Genomic DNA, 24288 nt, shown 5'->3' with positions numbered 1-24288 from the left:
AAGTTTCAGCACAAGCTAAGTTCTTCCACAGTGCATTGTTGATAGTATGTTGTTAGGAGTTGTCTTGGGCATCACAGAATACGGGGCAGCATCAGTGGCCTCTACCCACTGGGTACCAATAGCACCCTCCTCAGTTATGACTTTCAAAAGTCCCAGTGTCTCCTGGGGAGCCAGGACAGCTTAGGATCATGAGCCTGCAGGGGTTCACAGGTTAAAGAGATGAATGGGAAGATGCCATCATAGCCAAACAGTATCCATCCACATTCTTTTCCTGGTTAAACACCTTTCACCTCAAATCCACATCCTTCTGATGAAGAGATCAACAAACATGAGAGGCAAGAGATGTAGGAAAACTAAAGAATTTTTTTATTTGTTGGGAAAGAGGTTAATGACAGCAAGTTCATATACTATTAAATAGAATTAAAAAGGAAGAATATGGACATCACAGTAATAAAATTTCAGAAAGGCAACAGATATGTCCTACAATGGAATATGTATACACAAGATGTCTTGGTACTAGTGACCATTTTATATCCAGTGAAGGTTTTCTATGTTCAAGCACATTTGAAATCAGACATGCAATTGACAACTGGACACAATAATTGACAGCCTCCCACTCAGTCATTTCAAACATCTAAGCGAGTGCTGTGCATGGGTGTTTTCTTCTTCAAACATTATTTACCTCTTAGATCTAGAATGTATGTCATTCCTAGTAGTAATCACAGATTAAAAGCCCAACCACCCAAGACAATATCACTCTGAGAGAGAGAGAGAGAGAGAGAGAGAGAGAAATTAATGATGTGAACATCTTGTACAGCTGTCGCTGAAAAGAACAAAAGCCATTCCAAAATGTCACTGGCTAGGTAAAAGGGGTGTGGCTCACAGAATATAAAGCTAGAGCAGTTAAATATGAATCTTTATAAAGGGTTGGCGATAGTAAGCCCATACCGGGCTCCGGGCTCGGTGCCGGGCTAGCGCATGCCCAGGATCTGTCTGCTTTTCAGTTGGTAGGTTTTCTCAATATCTGACAGGGCTTGGGCCCGCAGCTGGGCAGCATGGAGCCGCTTCTTCAGGTCCCTGCACTTGGACTTGGAGGTGAGCTGACTCTCCGACGCCTCGCTCCTCATGTTCTCCTTACTTTCCCCACCGAAATGAACCTTCTTCTTCATTACTGAGGATGGAAGATCAAGCAGCTCTTTAGAAAGAAAATGGGGTTTGGATTACTTGAAGAGGCAGTCAAAGCCTATATACTTAACAAAAACTATGTATTCTTTTTTCTCAGTTGAAATCTGAGGACCTGATTTGCTCTAGGGTAGGTGGTTAAGGGGCATGGTGGGACTGATAGAAATCACTTCATATTTCTCCTTTTTTTTTTTTTTGTCGGTTGTGGGGCTTGAACTCTGGGGCCTGGGTGCTGTCCCTCAGCTCATCAGCTCAAGGCTAGTGCTCTAACACTTGAGCCACAGCGCCACTTCCATTTTTCTGGTGATTTATTGGAGGAAAGTCTCAGGGACTTTCCTGCTTGGGGTGGCTTTGAATCCCGATTCTCAGATCTCAGCCTCCTGAGTAGCTAGAATTACAGGCATGAGCCACTGGTGCCTGGCTTCCCTTTTCTTTTTTTGACACAGGGTCTTGCTATTTTGTCCAGACTGGCATGGCACGCATGACCCTCCCACCTTAGCCTCACTGCAGAGAGGCTAGAATTACAGGCTTTATCACTACACAATGATACAATCTGCCTTTCAATTCAAACCACAGAGAAGATAATCCTGGAATGTACCAAACATCAAGGAATGTTTGTTCCTTGTTTTGCTCCCTTAACAATCCATTTTTCTGGGGCTGGGAAGGTGGCTCAGTGGTAGAGTGCTTGCCTTGCATGCATGAGGCCCTGGGTTCAATTCCTCAGCACCACATAAACAAAAAGAAAAAAGCCGGAAGTGGCACTGTGACTCAAGTGGTAGAGTGCTAGCCTTGAGCTGAAGAGCTGAGGGACAGCGCCCAGGCCCAAAGTTCAGGCCCCACGCCCAGACCACAAAAAATTAAAAAAATCAATTTTTCTCTGGGAGTTCAAATATATTGGGGGTGAGGGGCCACAATGCAATACTTTGGAAGTCAGTATAACTTGTCTCTGGTCTTGAAACCTAGTGTCTTTCTAAGTAGGACACACCGCTTCTGAGAGTAGGAGAAGCAGAAGCCCTTTCTCTTGGAGAAAACCTATGGTTTTGGACAAGTTCTCCATAATACTTAGTTCCAAGCATCTCAATTCACCAAAAACTTCTTTCAGAAAGAACCTTACAGCCAGGCACTGGTGGATGAGTGGCCCTCACCTGTAATCCTAGCTACTCAGGAGGCTGAGATCTGAGGATTGAGGTCCACAGCGAGCCTAGGCAGGAAAGTCCATGAGACTCTTATCTTCAACAAACCACCAAAAAACTGGAAGTGCGCTGTGGCTCAAGTGGGAGAGCACACACCTTGAGCTGATGTGCTGAGGGACAGCGTCCAGGCCCAGAGTTCAAGCCGCAGGACAAAAAGAAAAAAAAGAACCTTAACAAGTACTGAGTGAGCAAGACAGTCACAGAGGCAGTCACGTAACAGTGCAGGGCAAAAGGCGTGGAAGACAACTCTATTTATCCAGTCCAGAGCGACAATGCCATCACTCACCGGCCAACTTGGTTTGGAGACTTATAGATGATTCTAGAATCTTTTGTGTTTCTTCTTCTATGCTCACTTAAAGAAAATATGTTAAATATTTGCTGAGCTCCTACTTGGGGTGTTGGTGAAAACTAGGCTCCCATCTAGTAGGTGACAGACAGACCGTAAACAAATAGACAATACAGAATTGGGTTGTCTGATAGTGACCTGGGAAACCATGACAGCAGAAGGCCTGCTGAGTCACCAGGGTGAAGAGAGGAGAGAGATGAATCCTGAGCAATGAGCCAACGAACAGGAAGGAGGAAGCCAGGGGACAGTGCAGATGGATGGAGGGGGGGCACCACACTGCCCCCTGCTGGCCAGCAGTCCTCACTCCTCCTTCCAACACTGAGACTGCTCCAAAGCAAACAGACCACTGTTGGACCTTAACTCCACTGTCTCAGAGATTCCTGCCTTTCACTGCTTACAAATACCTTTACATGGTTAAACTAACATTATCTGTGTGTGTAACCATCTTGGGGCTTGAACTCAGGGCCTGGGTTCTGTCCCTGAGCTATTTTGCACAGCTAGTACTCTACCACTGGAGCCACAGCTCCACTTCTGGCTTCTTTGCTGGTTCATTGTAGATAGGAGTATCATCAACTTTCTAGTCAGGGCTGGCTTTCAATCACAATCCTCAGATCTCCTCCTGAGAAGCTAGGATTACAAGCGTGAGCCACCAGTGCTTGGCTTTAAACCAACTTTATCTTACTAATGGGATGGTGTACAAGAAAGAAAACGGTTTCAAAAAAGAATGGTCATTCATCAATAAAAGAAAATGAGTGTTGGCTAAATAAAAGCCAGCTTTAGAAAAGATGTGGCTGAAGTTAGAGCCCACCTGAGCCATGAAACGGAGGAGGCTGTTTCCAACTTCCTGACTTCACACGGGCTCACTCCCCACTACTCTTGGGGATCTGACAGGCTTAGTACTTGTAATACCCAGTGCTCTAAAGTATCTCTGAGTCCTGAGGTACTGGATTCCCACAGCTCAAATATTTGCCAAGATTCATTCCCCCTCAGGTAAATTCCTAGACTTTTCTGTCTTCCATACAGTGAAAGACATCATCTATAGCTATTTTCATCTTTTGCTCAAAGATTACCAGAGCAAGATATAAATAAACTGAAACTAGAAGAGTGATCCCCAAAGGAGTCTTCAAAAATCCTCTGGATATATAAAACAAGACAAATAAAACTTTTCTCCTTGAATCATCACCTACGCATGTCTTAAGTATACTGTTTACAGATAGCAGTGTGAAGTCTAAAAGAAGCAGAACTGAAGGGCTGAACAGTGGGAGGTACACACCTATAAACCTATCTTCTTGGAAGACAGAAATAGGAGGATCATGGTTCAAAGGCCAGCCCAGGAAAAAGTTAGTGAAAACCTATCTCAGAAATAAGTCAGGTGTGGCTACCTACTTATAATCTCAGCTAATCAAGAGGCAGCGAGCGACAGGAAGGGTTCATTTTCAGCCAGCCAGGGCAAAGTCTGCATCTGACACATAAACTGAAAGCAAAGGAGTGGGATATGGCTTAAGTGGTAGAATGCTTGCAAGCTCTGAGTTCAAGTCTCAGTACTGAAAAATCACTGGAATGACAAATTTAGGAAAAGAGATACTTTAACAGATGCAGCTCAAGTTCCGTGTAATCTGTTTCATCATTATAGCCAACATTAGTGTCATTGTTCCTTTCTAGTATTGTGCACTACAGTTATTGCAATCATCCCATTAACAAAATTTTCTTTGTCCCACTTACAAAAGGCTACCACACGTACCAAATCCAGACTCTCTCTCTCTCAAGGGTTTATTAAGGATGGAAAATGGTGCCTTCACACATGCTCTTCTCCATGAAATAAAGGGACCATAAGAAGTTCCATTACAACCTCTCAGATGCTTAATTTTGTAAAAATCAACCAAAGACTTTGAACAAATAATCTGTGTCTGTCATAAAGAAATCAAGAGAAAAGCTGTTTCTGCACTTTGCATTTTCCCAAATCCTAATGAGATGAAATTCTCACCGATTTTTCTGTGAAACAGAGAAGGCTCCCCTGGTACAGACATCATCACGTGGGAAAGGATGGTGTCAACAGAAGGCAGTACCCTGAGTGAACCGACTGCCTAGTAAGATGAGTCTGCCTACTAAGATGAGAGGTGAGAACAGGAGATGCAGAGATGTGTGTTTTGATGAGGCCTGGGTTTTGGTAAGTTAATCAACTTACCCATCAGCTCCAGAGTGGCTTAGCAAAGACCGGAACACACGCTTCTGCAGTTGCCTTATCACACAGCCACACTTGGAAGCATAAGGTGTCACATTGTTAAAATGCTAGGACTTATGCTTGAAAATGTACAGAAGAAAACACAAGGTTTTTTTGTTTTATTTAGGTTGGTCAGGGGGCTTGAACTCAGGACCTGGGCACTGTCCCTGAGCTCTTTTTGCTCAAGGCTAGCATTCTACCACTTGGAGCCACAGCACCACTTCATTTCCTGGTGGTTAACTAGAGATAAGTCTCACAGACTTTCCTGCCCAGGCTTGCTTCAAACCATGATCCTCAGCAGATCTTAGCCTCCAGAGGAGCTAGGGTTATAGGCTTGGGCCACCAGTGCCCAGCTGAAAATAGTTTTGATCAAATCCATACTAGTTTTGAAAATGGTAGAGCGCTTGCCTTGCATGCCTGAGGCCCTGGGTTCGATTCCTCAGCACCACATAAGCAAAAAGAAAAAAGCCGAAAGTGGCGCTGTGGCTCAAGTGGTAGAACTCTAGCCTTGAGCTGAAGAGCTGAAGAGCTGAGGGACAGCACCCAGGCCCAGAGTTCAAGCCCCACGACCAGACCCCCCCCCCCCAAAAAAAAGCTTTCATTAAAAAAAAAAATCTCAGCTATCAAATTAATAGCCTGATAAGGTATATAAGAGATAAAATGATCTGACTCACTGCCGCACTTACGAGATTCTCATAAGTCAGCCAGTAGGGTAATAGAATCTTATTTCTACTCAATTTCATTGATTCAGTGAAATTCACCTTAAGTTCTGACTTTATAAAATATAAGACAAAGCTACCCAGAGACCACCACCAGTGGCTAGCTCTCCGTGCAGAGCCGGCATACCTGGCCTGCTCGCCAGAGACGGGAACTTCTGCTCCTTCAGCCAGCTGTAGTTCTTCACCAGGCTTTCTGCTCGGGCCAGTTTGTCTTCAGCTAGTCTCTCTCGGATGCAAAGTTCATGTTCCTTCTCTTCAAAAAGGGAACGGAAAAAGAAAGCAAAATTAACAAGGGGCTTTGGCCGTAGAACGATTTACATTACAACTAATCTTATCACTCAGACCAATGTGGCTGACCACAGGTGAGTCATGCTGTGTGAACGATTTCTTTTGGACATCCTGGGCAGCCTGAGGTAGTTTTTAATTTAGTGGTTGGTTTAGTATGTCTTATGTTATCTTATGTTTTCTTGGAAGGCCGTGTTGAAGCAAACTGTTAGCTTTCACTTGGTCATGTTGTGTGAGACGAATGCACGTGTAATAAAAAGTTCAAGCCATCTCTATTCTCCACAGAAAACAGGCAACAGTTAATTTTCAGGGGATCTCCTTCTGGATCAACAGCAGCACCCAAACAGAAGGAGAAAAAAAAAAAAAGCCTACAAACCAGTATGGAGCAGTTCTTCAGATTAGTAACAAAGGCTGCTATTTATTCGTGGCCTAGAATTCAGAGTAGTTAAATTTCAGTTGCTGAATAAAATTACGAAAGACTGGCAAAGTTTTGAGTGTATGTGTGTATGTATGTGTCCTTTTGACACAAAAGTTTAAAAAAGGTTTCTAGGTGAGCACAGGTGGTATGCCTAGGGAGCAGGCGCCTCAGCACTATACAATGATTCATAAAATATTAATGACAGGGCTGGGAAGGTGGCTCAGTGGTAGAGCGCTTGTCTTGCATGCATGAGGCCCTGGGTTCGATCCTCAGCACCACATAAGCAAAAAGAAAAAAGCCAAAAGTGGCGCTGTGGCTCAAGTGGTAGAGCGCTAGCCTTAGGCTGAAGAGCTTAGGGACAGCACCCAGGCCCAGAGTTCAGGCCCCACGACCGGACCCAAAAAAAAAGATATAAAAAATAAAATATTAATGAACACACTGGATGTTTTATACATTTCTTATACATTTAAACAGAAAAATATTTAGCAATGGGTATAAGGCTGTGAATATGGGTGATGTCGGCGGTAAGGTTGCCTGGCCTGTCTGTCTCTGAAGGACCTCTCTGCCATGGCTGTTTGTAATCCTAAAACCTTGGTAGTGGAGAATACTGACTTTCAACATCAAAAGCTAATTTGGAAGCCAGGCTGAGATCTGAGGATTATGGCTCAAAACTAGCCCTGGAAGCAAAGGCCATGAGACTCTTACCTTCAATTAGCCACCAGAAAATGGGAAGTAGACCAGTGGGTCAGAGTGATAGAGAACTAGCCTTAAGCAAAAAAGTTCAGGAAAAGTGCCCAGGTTCTGAGATCAAGCCTCATGACTGACAAATCTAAATAGACCAGGTGCTAGTGACTCACATCTCAAATCCTAGCCACTCTGGAGGCTGAGATCTGAGGATCACGGTATGAAGCCAGCTGGGGCTTATCCTCCAATTAACCAGCAAAAAGCCAGATCTGAAGGCAGTTTTTTTTTTTTGGGGGGGGGTCCGGTCTTGGGGCCTGAACTCTGGGCCTGGGCACTGTCCCTCAGCTCTTCAGCTCAAGGCTAGCGCTCTAGCACTTGAGCTACAGCACCACTTCCGGCTTTTTTCTTTTTGCTTATGTGGTGCTGAAGAATCGAACCCAGGGCCTCATGCATGCAAGGCAAGCGCTCTACCACTGAGCCACCTTCCCAGCCCCCTAAAGGCAGTCTTGAATGGAAAAAAATCGAGTAAGAGTATGAGGCTCTGAGTTTAGGCCCAAGTACCGGCCAAAACAAAAAACTAAAAAACTAAATTACTTTCAAGTCAGTTACTACTCATCAAGTTCATGTTAATACCTGTATTACCTATTAACGGAGACCATCTTGCACCTATTTTCTCCATGGAATTACATGCACACGTGCAGTCCTACATCCTGTGTATGTGTTAAACCTGGAGCCTCCCTCATCAGAAGGTAGAAGACATGGTTTTTATGCTGGAGGGCAACATTTAAAAACCTTCCTTTACAGTGGAAAAGCTTTAGATTAATGATACTAAAAATAAGAGGGGGGGTCAGGCCTGGGAAGGTGTCTCAGTGGTAGAGTGCTTGCCTAGCCTGCATGAAGCCCTGGGTTCTATTCCTCAGTACCACATAAACAGAAAAAGCCAGCAGTGGTGCCATGGCTCAAGTGGTAGAGAGCTAGCCTTGAGCACAAGAAGCTCAGGGACAGTGCCCAGGCCCTGAGTTCAAGCCCAGGACTGGCAAAAAAAAGACTGAAAGAGGGAAGTGGCATTGTGGCTCAAGTGGTAGTGCTAGCCTTGAGTAAAAGGACCTTGGGGGCAGTACCCATGCCCAGGGTTCAAGCCTGAGGACTGGCAAAAAAAAACAAAATTAAAATTAAGAAAGAAAGAAGTAAAGACAATAAAGCACAATGCCTCTTGTCTGAGAGCCAGCACAATGGATGTCCAACAACGTATAAGGACTAGCAACTGAGTCTAGAGACAAAAGTCCAGCAGAAGGTGACAGCAACAGGGTGCTGGTGGCTCATGCCTGTCATCCTAGCTACTCAGGAGGCAAGATCTGAGGATAGAGCTTCAAAACCAGCCCAGGCAGAAAAGTCCCCATGAGACTCCAATTAACTATGCAAAAACTGGAAGTGGCGCTGTAGCTTAAAGTGGTAGAGTGCTAGCTTGAGCAAAAGAGCTCAGGGACAGCGCCCAGGGCCTGAGTTCAAGCCCTACCACAGTGTTAGCAGGCTTACTATGGAGTCTAGAGTAGATGTTTTGACTTTCAAGTACAGAACTCAGATGTAGATATACACTATGCTGTTGGAAAAGATTCGTGCACATCAGAACAACCCGACACAGACTTACGCTCCAGCCTTTCCTCACGGGCTTTGAGGGCTCGCTCTCGCTCCTGTAACTGCATTTCCTTTAGCTTCAATTCACTCAATACCGGGCTGGAATCCTGCAACTTTTCAGGCTCTCCTAATCGTCGCCCTCTCCTCTCAAGATTTTTTCTTTGCTCTTCTGCAACCAAGTCCACTATCAAAGGGTTCTCAAGAATGTCTTCCACAGAAGGTCGATGGTAATCCTGAGGGAGAATACTCAGAGTGACTGTCCCATTGTGTAACAGAATCTCCCCCCTATGAGAGCAGTTACATTAGAAGGGCCAATATACGGCATGGCAAAAGAAAGGACTTCTTTAGGGACAGATACTTAAACAAACATCTGAAAAAGTAAGTTCACTAGCCATGAGGGTTGGGGTCCACTAGGTGATACAGTTTCTTTTTTCTTTTGTATGTTGGGGCTCAAACTCAGGGCCTGGGCACTGTTCCCCAGCTTTTGCATACAAGATAGGCGGTTTACTATGTGAACCATAGCTCCTCTTCTGGTTTTGTTGTTTTGTTTTTGTTTTCTTGTGTGTGTACTTAATTGAAGATGAAAGTTTTATAGACTTCACTGTCTGGGCTGGTTTCAAACTGTGATCCTCAGATCTCAGCTTCCTGAGTAGCTAGGATTACAGTCATGAGCCTCTTACCCAGCTGATGCAGATTCCAACTTAACTTTTCTCTCATCACACCTTTCTAAGGAGACTTACATTCCAGAAGTATTCTGGCAATTTTACGTTGGTGCCTAGAAGCAGTGCTATGGTCTGCTTTAGGGAAGCATTGCCCTGACATCTGAATCTATTAATCTCCTCTACGCTCCTGCAGCATTCCCAGCCATCCTTACATGAGCCTGTCCCCAAGACATCTTCCTTCTCTCCACTCCCCCACCTTCCATCTCTCTTCAACTTATTTCCCTCTACCTGTCCCTTGGCCCTCTTTTCTCCTTCTGATCTTTTTTTTTCTTTTTTTGGTCAGTTGTGGGGCTTGAACTCTGGCCCTGGGCACTATCCCTCAGCTCTTCAGCTCAAGGCTACTGCTCTACAACTTAAGCCACAGCGCCACTTTCCGTTTTCTGGTGATTAATTGGAGATTAGAATCTCATGGACATTCCTGCCCTGACTGGCTTTGAACTGTGATCCTCAGATCTCAGCCTCCTGAGTAGCTAGGATTACAGGTATGAGCCACCAGCACCCAGCTTCTCCCTCTGATCTTTACAATTTCTCAATAAAATTAGAGGCAAAATAATAAAGTCAGTTTTCTGCCACTTCTCTATTATCTGTCACTATGAAGTAGGCAACAAAAGGGGAAGTGAGCATATGGAAACTTTTGCAGTCCTTCCTTGCTACCAACCATCTGTTTACACAGCAGTGGGAAGGAAAAGAAAGCGCAGAAGGCAGGTAGGCAAGGGGCCCCATTTCCAGATTTACATATGCTGTCACTTGTGTTAACAGAATATATTTAGCTAAGGAAATTAATGTTTCTTCAGTTATGTTAATTAATTAGTAAGAGTATATTTAGCCAAGGAAACTCTTCAGACTCTGCCATTCTACAAGAGAGAATATACACTTCAAAATGGAACTGAGAAAAAAAAAGACAATATAAAATCTTATAAACTTTACCTTTAAATTTAACATCCTTGTAATTATGTCATTCAATTCATCAGAGTAACGATATGGAATTCTCCTGAATTTGCCTTCTCTGATCTTCCCAGCCAGTTCTTTTTGGTTAAAAGCTGTAAACGGGGGCCTGAGACAGGAAACAGGGGCAGGGGGAGGGGGTGAGGAGGTTGGAAAAGAAGATACAATTAAAACTATGGAGGGGCTGGGAAGGGAGTGCTTGCTTTGCATGCATGAGGCCCTGGGTTCAATTCCTCAGCACCACATAAGCTGAAAAAAGCCAGAAGTGACAGTGTAGCTCAAGTGGTAAAGCACTAACCTTGAGCTGAAGAGCTGAGGGACAGCGCCCAGGCCCAGAGTTCAGACCCTACGACAGGCCAAAAAAAAAAAACCTAATAATGGAAACATACGGTACATAATAGGACCTGGATCAAGATCAAATGCACAGGAGGGGGGACCAAGATGGCGACGGGGCAGTAGGGAAACGCCACAGCTCTCTCCAACCAAAAAGAGAGTTCGAGTTCCAACGTTTAATCTCCCCAAGAGACCGACAACAACAAAAAGACGAACACTCAGAGAAAAACCAGAGGTGGAAAATAACAAAAAAAGAAAGAGAGGAAAAGAAGAATTTCAGAACAGAGAAGAGCGAAGACCCCTCCCCCAACCTTTACTGGCCGCGCGGCAGTGCGCCAAGCCGCCGGCCAGCCGGCCCGGCGGGGGCTGCCGGAGCCCCAGAGACACAGGGGGCTGCTTGCAGATCACCAGGTACCGGATTGCAGAACAGCGGATCGCCAGGAACAGAGAAACCTACCAGCCGGGAGTCTCCACGAGGATCCCACCCCCACCCCTCACTCTCCACCGGAGCGGAGAGGCTCCATCCCGCCAAAGCCGCCCGGCACCAGCAGCGCCACAAAGGGACCTGTCGGCAGAACACCCGCCCAATCGCGATCGCAACTACCCGGCGGGGGCCGCCCAACCCAGCCCGCAACCACCCCAACTGAACTCGGACTGCAACAACAACTGACGACCTACAGGGTGAGTACCCAACAGGGGACAGTGAATCCCTCAAGGGAGACCAGAGCTGGAGGGAATCCCCAGACCCTGACCTAGACTCCCTACCCCAACACCCGGACCACAGGACCCACTAAAACTGGGAACTGTTCGAGAGCTCCACCAGCCGGTGGAGCACACTCTGCTGGCCAGGCCAGAGCAAGAGCGCCCCTGGAAGGGAGCTTAAATGCTCAAGCCAGGAACAGCGCCCCTGGGTCAAGACTACCAACAGTAGAAGAAATTTGAACTGTGTCCTCCAGGCTGCATAACCTAGGTGGTATACACATTAGCACAGGCCTAACGAGCGCGCTCCAGGCTGGGGCCGGAACCAGGCCTGGGGACCGGCACCTGAACAAAGCAAAAAGGGTCAGAAGTGGGGCTGTGACTCAAATGGTAGGGTGCCAGCCTTGAGCTGAAGAGCTGAGGGACAGCACCCAAACCTAGAGTTCAAGCCCACAACCAGCCCAAAACAAACAAACAAAAACACATCAGGAGCCCATAGCAGACTCCAGTATTTGGGAGAGTGCATCCAGAGCATCTGATCTTCCCAAGAGCACCCGCAGGAGCAAACACAAGCAGTCTAGGCTGCTCAACCCTTCCAAAGGCGGGAATTGCTACAGCAGAGAGCTGAGAATCCCAAGTAAGTCAGAATAGCAGCTGGAAATAGGCTCCCAAAAGAATCCAGATCAGGCACAGACTCTCTCTACCAATACAGAATCAGCAACCAAGCAAAGACAGACACACCAAAACAAGATTGAAGAGCAGTCTCCTGAACCCCCATGCGAAAATCACAGAGAAAAATCACAAGGTTTACCACTACCCAGGACAGCAAGCTCACCTCAAAAGCCAGCAGCCACGCAGGGGAGAGCCCCAGTGGGAGCAAAGCAGGAATGGAAGACAAAAACTACATCCAAGGGTTGCTGGAGGCAATGACTCAAGAAATAAAGCGAGAAATGGATCAGAAATTGAGAGAGCACAAGGATGAACTATCAAAAGATATACAGGACATCAAACAAAAGTTGGATGCAAAAATAGAAGCTGCACAAACCTCAGTAAGAAGTGAGATAAACGCCAAATTAGAGGTAATGCATACTGATCTCACCTCATTGAGAGGTGAGATCAGTACTCTGAGAACCAACATTGAATCCATAAAGGGATCCATTTCCACCATGCAAACCACAATAGAAGCCACGGTCAACAGAGTGAATGAAATGGAAGGTAGAGTGTCAGATACAGAAGACAGAATACACCAACTGGACCAAAAAGTGACAGATATGGAAAAATCACTCAAATTAAACCAAAGGGAAATTCAAGAGCAAGCAGATAATGCTAAAAAATTTAACCTTCGCATAATCGGAGTGGACGAAGGTGAGGAATTCCAGAGCAAGGGAATACAACACCTATTTAACAAGATAGTCAATGAAAATTTTCCCCACCTCAAAAACGACCATCTTAACTACATCACAAAAGCTTATCGAACACCCAACAAGCAAGATCCCAGGAGAAACACTTCTAGGCACATTATAGTAACAATGATGGATCTGAATAATAAGGAAACAATCCTGCATGCAGCAAAAATGAAGAAGGAGCTATACTACAACGGGAAAAAAATTAGAATCACTGCAGATCTCTCCACACAAACAATGAATGCAAGAAAAGCCTGGGAAAGCACCATACGAGCCCTGAGAGCCAATAACTGCCAACCCAGACTGATATACCCGGCAAAGCTAGCATTCACATTCGATGGAGAACTGAAAACTTTTAATAGCAAAGAAAAACTAAATGAATACATAAACATTAAGCCAGCATTACAAAGAATTCTAAGAGGGGGGACACAACCTGAAGAAAGCAACCAGGAACTGGGACCTGCCCCAAACAGGCATTACTCAAAGTCTAACTGAGCAAGCCCAGGAGGAAAGGAAAAAAGAAAAACTTAGGAAAACGGAATGGCAGGGACAACAATGCATCTCTCTATACTTTCTCTTAATATAAATGGGCTGAATTCGCCAATTAAAAGAAAACGAACTGAGGACTGGATCAGAAAACAAGACCCATCCATCTGTTGCCTTCAGGAGACCCACCTCTCAGCCAAACATACAAACAAACTCAGAGTGAAGGGGTGGAAAAGGATCTACCAATCAAATGCCCCCAATAAGAAAGCAGGTGTAGCTATCCTGATATCTGACAAAATAAACTTTTCATTAAAATCAGTACAGAAAGACAAGGACGGACACTACATATTAATAAAGGGAACAATCCAAGAGGAGGATATAACCATCATCAACTTATATGCCCCAAATATCGGTGCACCCAGATATGTTAAACAAATGCTCTCAAACTTACAGAATAAAATAGATCCCAATACGATAATACTAGGAGACTTTAACACGCCACTCTCACCAAAGGACAGGTCTACCAACCAGAGGATTGGCAAAGAAGCTACCGAATTAAGTGAGGCCATACTTCAAGCGGAATTAACTGACATCTACCGAGTATTTCACCCTAAAACAACACAGTACATATTCTTCTCAGCAGCTCATGGAACTTTCTCCAAAATAGACCATATCATAGTTCATGCAAGGAACTTAAGCAAATACAAAGGGATCGACATAATCCCCTGTATCCTATCTGACCACAGTGGAATCAAGCTAGCTCTCAATAACAAAGCATACCGCAGAAATTTCTCTAATACATGGAGATTGAACAGCACACTCCTTAACAAGGCCTGGGTAACAGAAGAGATCAGAGAAGAAATAAAGCATTTCCTACAACTCAATGAAAATGAAAACACCTCACAAAGAAACTTGTGGGACACAGCAAAAGCAGTCCTGAGGGGCAAATTTATTGCCCTCAGTGCCCACATCAAGAGAATGGAGACAGACCAAGTAAATAATCTCATGTTGCAACTAAAACAGCTAGAAAAACAAGAAAAAATGGGACCTAAAGCTACTAGACGAAGCCAGATAACCAAATTGAGAGCAGAGATTAACCAATTAGAAAATCAGAAAACCATAACCAAAATAAACCAAACAAAAAGCTGGTTCTTTGAAAAAATAAACAAAATTGATGGCCCGTTGGCAAGATTAATTAAAAAAAGAAGAGAGGAAACCCATATTAATAGGATTAGGGATGCCACGGGAAACATCACAACACGTACCCAAGATATCCAAACAATTCTAACAGACTACTTTCAAAAGCTATACTCTCTAAAGGAAGAAAATCTGGCAGAAATGGATGCATTTTTAGAGAAATACAAGTTACCCACACTGAGCAAAGAAGAAGTTAACCAATTAAATAAGCCAATATCCTATAATGAGATACAGGAAGCTATCAAAAGTCTTCCAACAAAAAAAAGCCCAGGACCAGATGGATTCACAGCAGAATTCTATAAGACCTTTAAAGAAGAACTAATACCCATACTCCTCAAGCTCTTCAGAGAAACAGAGAAGGAGGGAGCTATCCCAAACTCATTCTACAAAGCCAATATCACACTCATCCCCAAACCAGGCAAAGACCCAACCAAAAAGGAGAATTACAGGCCAATTTCCTTGATGAACACAGATGCAAAGATCCTTAACAAGATTCTAGCTAACAGAATCCAGAAACACATAAAAAAAATAATACACTATGATCAGGTAGGCTTCATCCCAGAGACACAGGGATGGTTTAACATACGTAAGTCAATAAATGTAATCCAGCATATCAACAGAGCCAAGGTCAAGAATCACATGATTATCGCCACAGATGCAGAAAAGGCCTTTGATAAAATTCAACATTCATTCATGCTAAAAGCTCTGGAGAAAATAGGAATAGAAGGAACATTTCTAAAAACAATAAAAGCCATTTATGACAGACCAATAGCCAATATTATACTTAATGGGGAAAAGCTACAACCAATCCTCCTAAAAACAGGAACAAGGCAAGGATGTCCACTGTCTCCACTCCTCTTCAACATAGTCCTAGAACCCTTAGCCAGGGCAATAAGGCAAGAAAAAGACATTAAAGGGATCCGCATAGGGAAAGAAGAAGTTAAACTATCCCTTTTTGCAGACGACATGATACTATACCTCCATGATCCCAAAAACTCCATCCCCAAACTTTTAGAAATCATAAGTCACTTCGGCAAAATAGCAGGATACAAAATAAACCCACAAAAATCAGTTGCCTTCCTATACACTGATAATGCACAGGAAGAGAGGGAAATAAAGGGAGCAACCCCATTCACAATAACCTCCCAAAAAATAAAATATTTAGGAATTAACCTAACCAAAGATGTAAAAGAACTATTTAATGAGAACTATAAAAAGTTAAAGAAAGAAATTGCAGAAGACACTAGGAAATGGAAAGACCTCCCATGCTCCTGGATAGGCCGACTTAATATAGTAAAGATGGTGATACTTCCAAAACTAATATACAAATTCAATGCAATTCCTATTAAAATCCCAATGACGTACATCACTGAAATACAGAAAACAGTCCAAAAATTTATATGGAACAACAAAAGACCTAGAATAGCCAAAACAATTCTAGGGGATAAAGACAATATGGGAGGGCTATCCATGCCGAACTTCAAACTCTACTACAGAGCTATAATCACAAAGACAGCATGGTACTGGCACAAAAACAGACCCGAAGACCAATGGAACAGAATAGAAGATCCAGATATAAATCCACAGGCCTACAGCCAGCTGATATTCGACAAAGGAGCCAAAGACATACAATGGAAGAAACACAGCCTCTTCAACCGCTGGTGCTGGGAAAACTGGGCAGCCACATGCAGAAAACTAAAAGTGGACCCCAGCCTATCACCATGCACCAACATCAACTCAAAATGGATTAAAGACCTTAACATTAAACCTGAATCTCTGAAACTACTACAGGACAGAGTAGGAGAGACACTTGAACTAATAGGCACAGGAAGGAACTTCCTGAACAGAGTCCCAGGGTCACAACAAGTTGGAGAGAGACTCGACAAATGGGACTACCTTAAAATAAAAAGCTTCTGCACAGCTAAATCTATCGCAACTAAGCTAGAAAGACAACCAACTAATTGGGAAAAAATATTTACCAGCAATATATCAGACAAGGGGTTAACATCCTGTATACACAGGGAACTCAAGAAACTAATCCCTCCCAAACCTAACAAACCAATTACTAAATGGGAAAGGGAACTAAAGAGGGACTTCTCAAATGAAGAAATAAAAATGGCAAAGAAACACATGAAGAAATGTTCATCATCCCTGGTGGTGAAGGAAATGCAAATAAAGACAACCCTGAGATACCACCTTACCCCAGTCAGAATGTCCCACATCCACAAATCAGCCAACGACAAATGCTGGAGGGGATGTGGAGAAAGAGGAACCCTGTTACACTGCTGGTGGGAATGTACACTTATACAACCACTTTGGAAAGCAGTCTGGAGGGTCCTTAGAAAGCTAAAGATTGACCTCCCTTACAACCCAGTCATACCACTTCTAGGCATCTACCCTGAACAACAGGAACCAATATACAAGGACACGTGCACCTCCATGTTTATTGCAGCACTGTTCGCAATAGCCAGGATATGGAAACAACCTAGATGCCCCACCACAGATGAATGGATCCAAAAATTGTGGTATCTATACACAATGGAATATTATGCAGCCATTAGAAATGACAAAATAATGGCATTTGCAGGGAAATGGATGGAGCTAGAAGGAATCACGTTGAGCGAGGTAAGCCAAGAACGAAGAGACAAACGGTACATGGTCTCCCTGATAAGTGGATGCTAAATCCAAAAGGTTAGGTGATACGATAAAACTAACAGGACTTAAGAAACAAAGAACTCCCGCTCATCTGGTTGAACCACTACTAAATATCCCCATGCTGCTGATCACAAATATGGTATATAACATGTGAACACTGTTATATATTACAGACTGTGGTAGACAATTTGCTCCAGGGAAGTTAGAATGAACTTGTGACTTTGAAATTATGTAATCATTTAATCACAATCAAAAAAAAAAAAAAAAAAAAAAACCTCAGGGAAGGGAGGGAGGGAGGGGATGGTAGGGGGAAAACAATGGAGGGGGTAACAATGTTCAAGAGGAAGTGTACTCATAACCTCACTCATGTAACTGTAACCCTCTGTATAGTATCTTTACAATAAAAAAAAAAAAAAAAGATAACAGGAATCTGCGCCACTGGATAGCTTTGAAATACAAAAAAAAAAAAAGATCAAATGCACAGCTTAAGGACCAATCTGTATTTATGTTTGTACTGGGATTTTCTTTTATAATTAACTTTAGTAGTTCCTTGCCACTATCCATGTTGAGGGTTGAATAAGTTTTATTTGGGGATTGTCCTCTGTATTTTAAGGTATCTTGCAGGATGTGAGGCCTCTAGTCACTAGATGCCAACAGCGCTCTCTAGTGGTGAGGACAAAAAGTGTCTCTAGACAATGCCAAATGTCCCCATGAGAGCAAAATTGCTTTCTCATTCCCAGGAGAAAAATCAATGTTCCACAGAACAGTTCCAAAAGGGAAAAAACTAAAAATAGGGAAGAATTAGATCTGGTCTCCAGATTTCCATACTTTTCCCCTTGATCTTTGTTTCATTTCCTCTCTGCCCTTACAGTAGCTTTATGTTATTACCTGCCTGACCTATGAACTCTCCCCGTGGACTCAGCATCAGTTTAACCGGAAAGCAAACCAGTCAAGTCTCTTAACAAATGAGGACCAGGACTCCTAGGTCACACTTTTCATTTATATATAGTTATTTTTAAAAATCTGTCCTTTTCCTTTAAAAGTTTTATAATTTTTAGACTTGAGTATGTTTTTATTAGCATGGATGCTCAAAAGGCTGAACCACTAAGAAGTGTTGAGCAGTTAGTTGCAAACTTAAAACTGGGCATCAAACCATGTCATACTTACATTAATGCACACAGTTCATACAGCAAACAACCCAATGACCAGATATCTGATTTCTCATTGTAAGACATGCGATTTATTTGTTCCTAGATGAAAAGAAAGGGGAGGGAGTGAAAAGGTAACACTTTATTTTATTTTAAAGCTTAAAATACACCTGAGATCTAGTGCCTGTGCTCACAGCTGTAATCCTAGCTCCTCAGTAGGCTGAGATCTGAGGATAGCAGTTGAAAGCCAGCGCGGGCAGAAAAGTCTGTGAGACTCTTATCTCCAATTAGCCACCAGAAAACCAGAAATGACACTGTGGATCAAAGTGGTAGAGTGCTAGTGCCCAGGCCCTAAGTTCAAAAGAAAAGATTTGCTGGGCACCAGTGGCTCACGCCTATAATCCTAGCTACTCAGGAGGCTGAGATCTGAGGATCACGGTTCAAAGCCAGCCTGGGCAGGAAAGGCCGTGAGACTCTTGTCTCCAATAAATCACCAGAAAACCGGTGCTAGCCTTGAGCTGAAGAGCTGAGGGACCACACCCAGTCTCAGAGTTTAAGCCCCATGACTGAAAAAAAAAAAATTCCAACAAAACTAAAACATGGATCTAGCTCACATTAAGATGGATAGACAAGAGTAATTAATTGAATTACTCATTTGTATGTATATTTTTTTCTTAGTCTATTGTACAACAGTAACATGTTCTCATTACCTGCTTTAATTGTTTGCTTTTCTTTCATGCCCACCCAGGTACTGGTCAACCATAGCTGTCATTACCAACAAGAAGCCCACAGGCAAGCACCAAAATCTCCACAAGGCTGGATGTGAGTCTAGCAGATGCTTGATACCACACTTCTAAACAAGCAATGCCTTAGGGAAACAGCTGGTCTACTGCATGTGCAAAAGGGAAAAGGAACAAAAGAACTGCACACACAGGTTTCAAATTTTCCAAGAACCACTTCTGGATAATTTTCCTGTAGAGAAAAGGTTTGCTACGTGGAACATGATACAGTGAGGAAATGGCCCTGCTGTGGCCATGTCTAATTTATTATTTTATTTATTTTGTTGCCATGTCTAACTTTAGTTACAGAAGAAAATGATTAAGTTTGCAAAATTTTATATTGTAGTCAGATCTGATAGCATAACTTATGAGAATTTGAGCAAAATGCTACCAATGACTACAAATTACTGAAGAAACTCATTATTTGCTCAAATTTCATACACACTGATGCGGTCCCTTATAGATGAAGGCGTTTTGAAAAATCCTCAGACAGTATCGAATGACAGACCCAAATTTTGTTATAGTCTTTGTTACACTTCAAGGAAAGAGAAAAAAAGAAAGAAAGGAAGGAAGGATAGTTCATTCAAGGATATGTACAGCAGAGCTCCTTAGAATATTGTGAAATTTTAGAAACAAAATATCCAGCAAAGGGTAAGTGGGTGAACTCTGTAACACATTCAGGAAAAGGCAAGGGAAAAAAAATGCACAAGAAACCAATTAAAAACACCTAAAGTAGGCTGGGAAGGTGGCTCAGTGGTAGAGTGCTTGCCTTGCATGCCTGAGGCCCTGGGTTCAATCTCAGCACCACATAAGCAAAAAGCCGGAAGTGGCCTTGTGGCTCAAGTGGTAGCACTAGCCTTGAGCTGAAGGGCTGAGGGACAGCACCCAGGCCCAGAGTTCAGGCCCTGCGACCGGACCAAAAAAAAAAAAAACACCTAAAGTGATGAACCTAAGAATCTATCTAAGCCAGGTGCCAGTGGCTCACACCTGTAACCCTAGCTACTCAGGAGGCAAAGATTTGAGCATCACGGTTCAGCCAGCCCAGGCAGGAAAGTCCATGAGACTCTTATCTCCAATTAACCATCAGAAAACTGGAAGTGGTGCTGTGGCTCAAGTGGTAAAGCATTAACCTTGAGCTAAAGAGCTCAGGGACAGCACCCAGGCCCAGAGTTCTAGACCCATGACGTGACCGACAAAAAAAAAAAACAAAAGAATCTATCTAGAGAGTCTGTGGTCTAGGGCTGGGGATGTGGCTTAGTAGTAGAATGCTTGCCTAGCATGCATGAAGCCCTGGATTCGATTCCTCAGTACCACATAAACAGAAAAAGCCAGAAGTACACTGTGACTCAAAGCTCAGGGATAGCACTCAGACCCTGAGTTCAAGCCCCAGGACTGGCGGAGAGGGTGGGGGGGGGGGGAGAGGGGGAGAGAGAGAGACAGGGAGGGAAAGGGCCAGGGGAGGGTGTCTGTGGTCTATTAAAAATACAAGATCTAAAATAAAAGGGTGGGGGAGAATCCAAGCACCTTCCCAGACAGAGAAGGTAATCAACTGCATTTGCCCTTGAGGCCCAGGTTTCTATATGACTAATTCTGGGCTGCTAAAGTTACCTAAATCCCTTGCATTTAAACACTTAGCATTAGGATATTAAAAAGCACGTACATCCTGGAGTACTTACAGGAGACATGTAGTAAGGCGTGCCGACAAACGTTTTTGCAAAACTTGTATCATGATTTAATATCCTCGCTAGCCCAAAGTCTCCAAGCTTGACATTCTGCTTGCCATCCAGGAAGACATTGGCTGGTTTCAGATCCCGATGCAGCACGGTATGGCCGCCATCACTTCGCCGATGACACTCCTTCAGAGCCAGTGTCAACTGAGTCATCACTCGAAGAACAAACTCTTCCTCTAAGTACTGCCTGAAACCAAAGCCATCATATAAATGTAACTTCACAGAAAAACATTACAGATATGGACAAGGTCAATTATTTAAGTGTTTAAAATGCACAAATAGGGAAATAAATTACCTTTTTGTTTGTGTGGGTTTTTATTTTTTGAGGGGGCTGGAACTTAGGGCCTGGGCATTGTCCTTGAGCTTTTTGTGTTCAATACTAGTCCTCTATCTACTTAAGCCATAGCTCCATTTCTGGCTTTCCTGCTCAGACTGGCTTCAGACTATAATCCTCAGATCTCAGCCTCCAGATTAGCTAGGATTACAGGCATTTTTGTATCAGAACTCAGGGCCTCATGCTCTTGCTTAGCTTTATTAGGGGGAGAGGGGAAGAGTAGGGTATTGGGCACTGTCCCTGAGCTTTTGTGCTCAACTCTACCACTTGAGCCACAGCTCCATTTCCAGCTGTTTTGGTGGTTGATTGGAAATAGGAATCTCACAGACTTCTCTGCCTAGGCTGGCTTCAAACTATGATCCTCAAATCTCACGCTCCTGAGTAGCCAGGATAACAGGCATGAGTCATCAGTGCCTAGCTTTAACATTTTGCTCAAGGATGGTACTCTACCACTTGGCCACATCCCCATTCTAATTTTTGCTGGTTAACTAAAAGAATCTTTCAGATTTGTCTACCCAGGATGGCTTGGAACATATATCCTCATATCTCAGCCTCCTAAGTGGCTAGGATTACAGGTGTGAGTCACAGGTGCCCAGCAAATAAATATCTTTGTATAAAATATAGCTTCCAGTTTACCAGTCATTTTCTAAGATTCTGTGGATGAGCCAAAGAAACCCAAGAACATTTCCATATTTATACATACCTTGTCCCTGATCCTAACACAGGATGCTTAACAGTTACAAAATTAGACCCATTTTCAGTCTACATTTAAAAGACTGCATTTACCTTTCCTTGGTTCCTTTAGTGATCACACTTGCCAGGTCCCCTCCTTCGCAATATTCCATTACAATGTACAGTGTTGTGTTGGTTCGGTCAATAATTCGATCATAGTATCGAACAATGTTTGGATGTTTCAGTTCACGAAGCAAATTCACTTCAGAAACAAGCATCTGTTTCTCGGCTTCTGTCATGGAGCCATAATCAAGCTCTTTCCAGACTAGTATCTGAAAAGAAGAAAATTTCCAAGTTATAAGAACTTACTATGCTCAGAAACAAAAACTGAAATAGATAGATGGTCCAAAATTGCACAAATGGCCTCCCTTTTAAACAAATCCTCCAATCCAAAGTCATGATCATGTAATTCAGTTCAATAAACTGTAAGTCCTGACTTTACTTGCCTTAATCTTTCTCTAATCTTTTTTTTTTTTTTGGCCTGGTTGTGGAGCCTGAACTCTGGGCCTGAGCACTGTCCCTCAGCTCTTCAGCTCAAGGCTAGCGCTCTACCACTTGAGCCACAGCGCCACTTCCGGCTTTTTTCTTTTGCTTATGTGGTGCTGAGGAATCGAACCCAGAGCCTCATGCATGCAAAGGCAAGTGCTCTACCACTGAGCCACCTTCCTAGCCCTCTTTCTCTAATCTTTAAGCAGTAAATGTTCTGGGCAGAGAGGTGCATGATATATTAAGGTTCTCCAAATCTCTATTCTCAATTCTTAGTGGGAAACAGGCCAGTGGTATTTTGGTCAAAGCTAGTATTGAGGAGGTCAGAGTCCCCTAGCTGTCTATTCCAAACCGCTAGTGCCTTCCGAGAACCTTAGTAAAGATCCAGCCGCGGCTAGGCAGCTACCTCTCTAATGTTGCTTTCTGAACAAGATCTATGCTCACTGGGAATCCAATTTCAAACTAATAAGAGATTTGTGTGGATTGTGATTGCAGATGCAAAGCTTGAGGATATGGTGGCCTGCCCCTGGTCCTCTCTGAGCTGTCTGCCATCATTGGAAGATATTAAGGAAGTCAAAGCAGGAACGAGAAAATATGAAAAGAACTCATCAATATCTGTATCCGAGGACACGACCCAGGCTCCGCCCAGGCTGCGGGACGCAGATGCAGGGGCGAGGCTGAGACTTCCGGGCCGGGAGCCCCCGACCCCCACCCCGGGGGGCGCAGGGGCGGGGACTGGGCCAGAGCCCGCGCCCACCTTGCCGTCGCTCTTCCTCCGGATCTTCTGGCAGCGGCCGTAGGAACCGGTGCCGATGGTGTAGAGCACTTCATAGTCCTCCACCCGCGACGGCATGGCTTCCCGCCGCCGGCTTCCTGAGGTCACTTGCAAGCCGCACCGTCCCGAACCCCGGCCCGGGCCCAGTTTAACCGTCGCGGGCCCCGGCCTTGCCATCTATTGGCCGAGGGTGAGGCCGACACGCTTCTCTGATTGGCTAAGAAAAGAACACAGCACCCTAGGCATCCTGGGAATAGCGTGTCGCTAGGCAACCGCGTCGGGTCGGCGCCTGCTTCCGACCTCTGGGGAGAGGAGGGCGGAGCCAAAGCCAAGGCTGGTGGGGGCGGGGTAAGAAAGCCCAGGGGTGGGGGGGGGGGTTGTGTTTGGGGTTTGGGGGCGGGAGGGGGGGGAGAGTGAGGAGGAGGAGGGGTTCCAGTTCTAACCCTAAGCTGAGGTCACCAAGGTAACAAGTCCGTGGGTCTCAGACTCTTCTGCCCACCGCTTCAAAACCAACTGCCCTCTGACCTTTCCACTTTGACCTTAAGATAATCACACCCCTCTGCACCACGAGTCTCTCTCCCCTTCTCTAGCTTCCTCCTCTCCTCGCTCCCTCGCCTCTTCGTTTTCCTCTCTTCTCCTCCATCTCCTCTCTCCCTCTCTCCCTCTCTCCCTCCCTCCCTCCTGTCTCCCTCCCTCTCTCCCTCCTGTCCCCCTCTCTCTCCCTCCCCTCTCTTTCCGGTGGTGACTTCCTGCGCAGCCTAGGCTGTGTTATGCGCTTTATTTCCATCCACACAAACCTGTAAAAGCAGGAAGTAATGGTATTTATTTTTTTATTTTTTTGTCTGTTGTGGGGCCTGAACTCTGGGCCTGGGCACTGTCCCTCAGCTCTTCAGCTCAAGGCTAGCGCTCTACCACTTGAGCCACAGCGCCACTTCTGGCTTTTTTCTTTTTGCTTATGTGGTGCTGAGGAATCGAACCCAGGGCCTCAGGCATGCAAGGCAAGCGCTCTACCACTGAGCCACCTTCCCAGCCCCAGTAATGGTATTTTTATTTTTCAAGGAAAAAACAGAAGCACGCGCTTGTTTGGGGTCCAACAGCCAAAAGCGGAGACTTAGTGTCAAAAACAGTTATTCATGGGAATTATTTAAAACCTGACTTGTAGATAATGAACACCACATGCG

At 44.3% G+C, this 24288-nt stretch overlaps 1 protein-coding gene across 3 annotated transcripts; it reads right to left on the bottom strand.

The window, feature by feature from the left end:
* Window positions 1-345: 345 nt before the first annotated feature.
* Window positions 346-23263, bottom strand: Nek2 (NIMA related kinase 2). Of its 3 annotated transcripts, none has more exons than XM_042681869.1 (9): window positions 23090-23263; window positions 21901-22118; window positions 20727-20967; window positions 18291-18373; window positions 10333-10459; window positions 8697-8916; window positions 5789-5914; window positions 4907-4977; window positions 1107-1195 (listed from the first exon to the last, which is right to left on the bottom strand). In XM_042681869.1, the coding sequence occupies exons 1-8, from the start codon at window positions 23183-23185 to the stop codon at window positions 4910-4912; spliced, it is 1179 nt and encodes a 392-aa protein (XP_042537803.1). In that variant the 5' UTR covers window positions 23186-23263; the 3' UTR covers window positions 1107-1195; window positions 4907-4909. The 3 variants fall into 3 exon arrangements, with proteins under 3 accessions (XP_042537801.1, XP_042537803.1, XP_042537802.1); XM_042681868.1 differs by lacking the exon at window positions 1107-1195 and adding an exon at window positions 4513-4530; XM_042681867.1 differs by lacking the exon at window positions 4907-4977 and having other exon boundaries at window positions 346-1195; window positions 23090-23261.
* Window positions 23264-24288: the final 1025 nt, after the last annotated feature.

This window comes from Dipodomys spectabilis, unplaced genomic scaffold, assembly GCF_019054845.1.
Source record: "Dipodomys spectabilis isolate Male_0828 unplaced genomic scaffold, ASM1905484v1 ptg000069l, whole genome shotgun sequence".
Taxonomy (NCBI): Eukaryota; Metazoa; Chordata; class Mammalia; order Rodentia; family Heteromyidae; genus Dipodomys; species Dipodomys spectabilis.
Note: the sequence above shows the minus strand (reverse complement) of the source record. Positions and strands in the feature narration are given on the sequence as shown.

Coding starts and splice junctions, on each gene's coding strand:
- Nek2 (XM_042681867.1), bottom strand. CDS start 23,185: ATGCCGTCGCGGGTGGAGGACTATGAAGTGCTCTACACCATCGGCACC. Junction 20,968..21,900: donor ACTAAAGGAACCAAGGAAAG/GTAAATGCAGTC, acceptor CTTTGGTTTCAG/GCAGTACTTAGAGGAAGAGT. Junction 8,917..10,332: donor CAAGGATGTTAAATTTAAAG/GTAAAGTTTATA, acceptor ATTCTCCCTCAG/GATTACCATCGACCTTCTGT.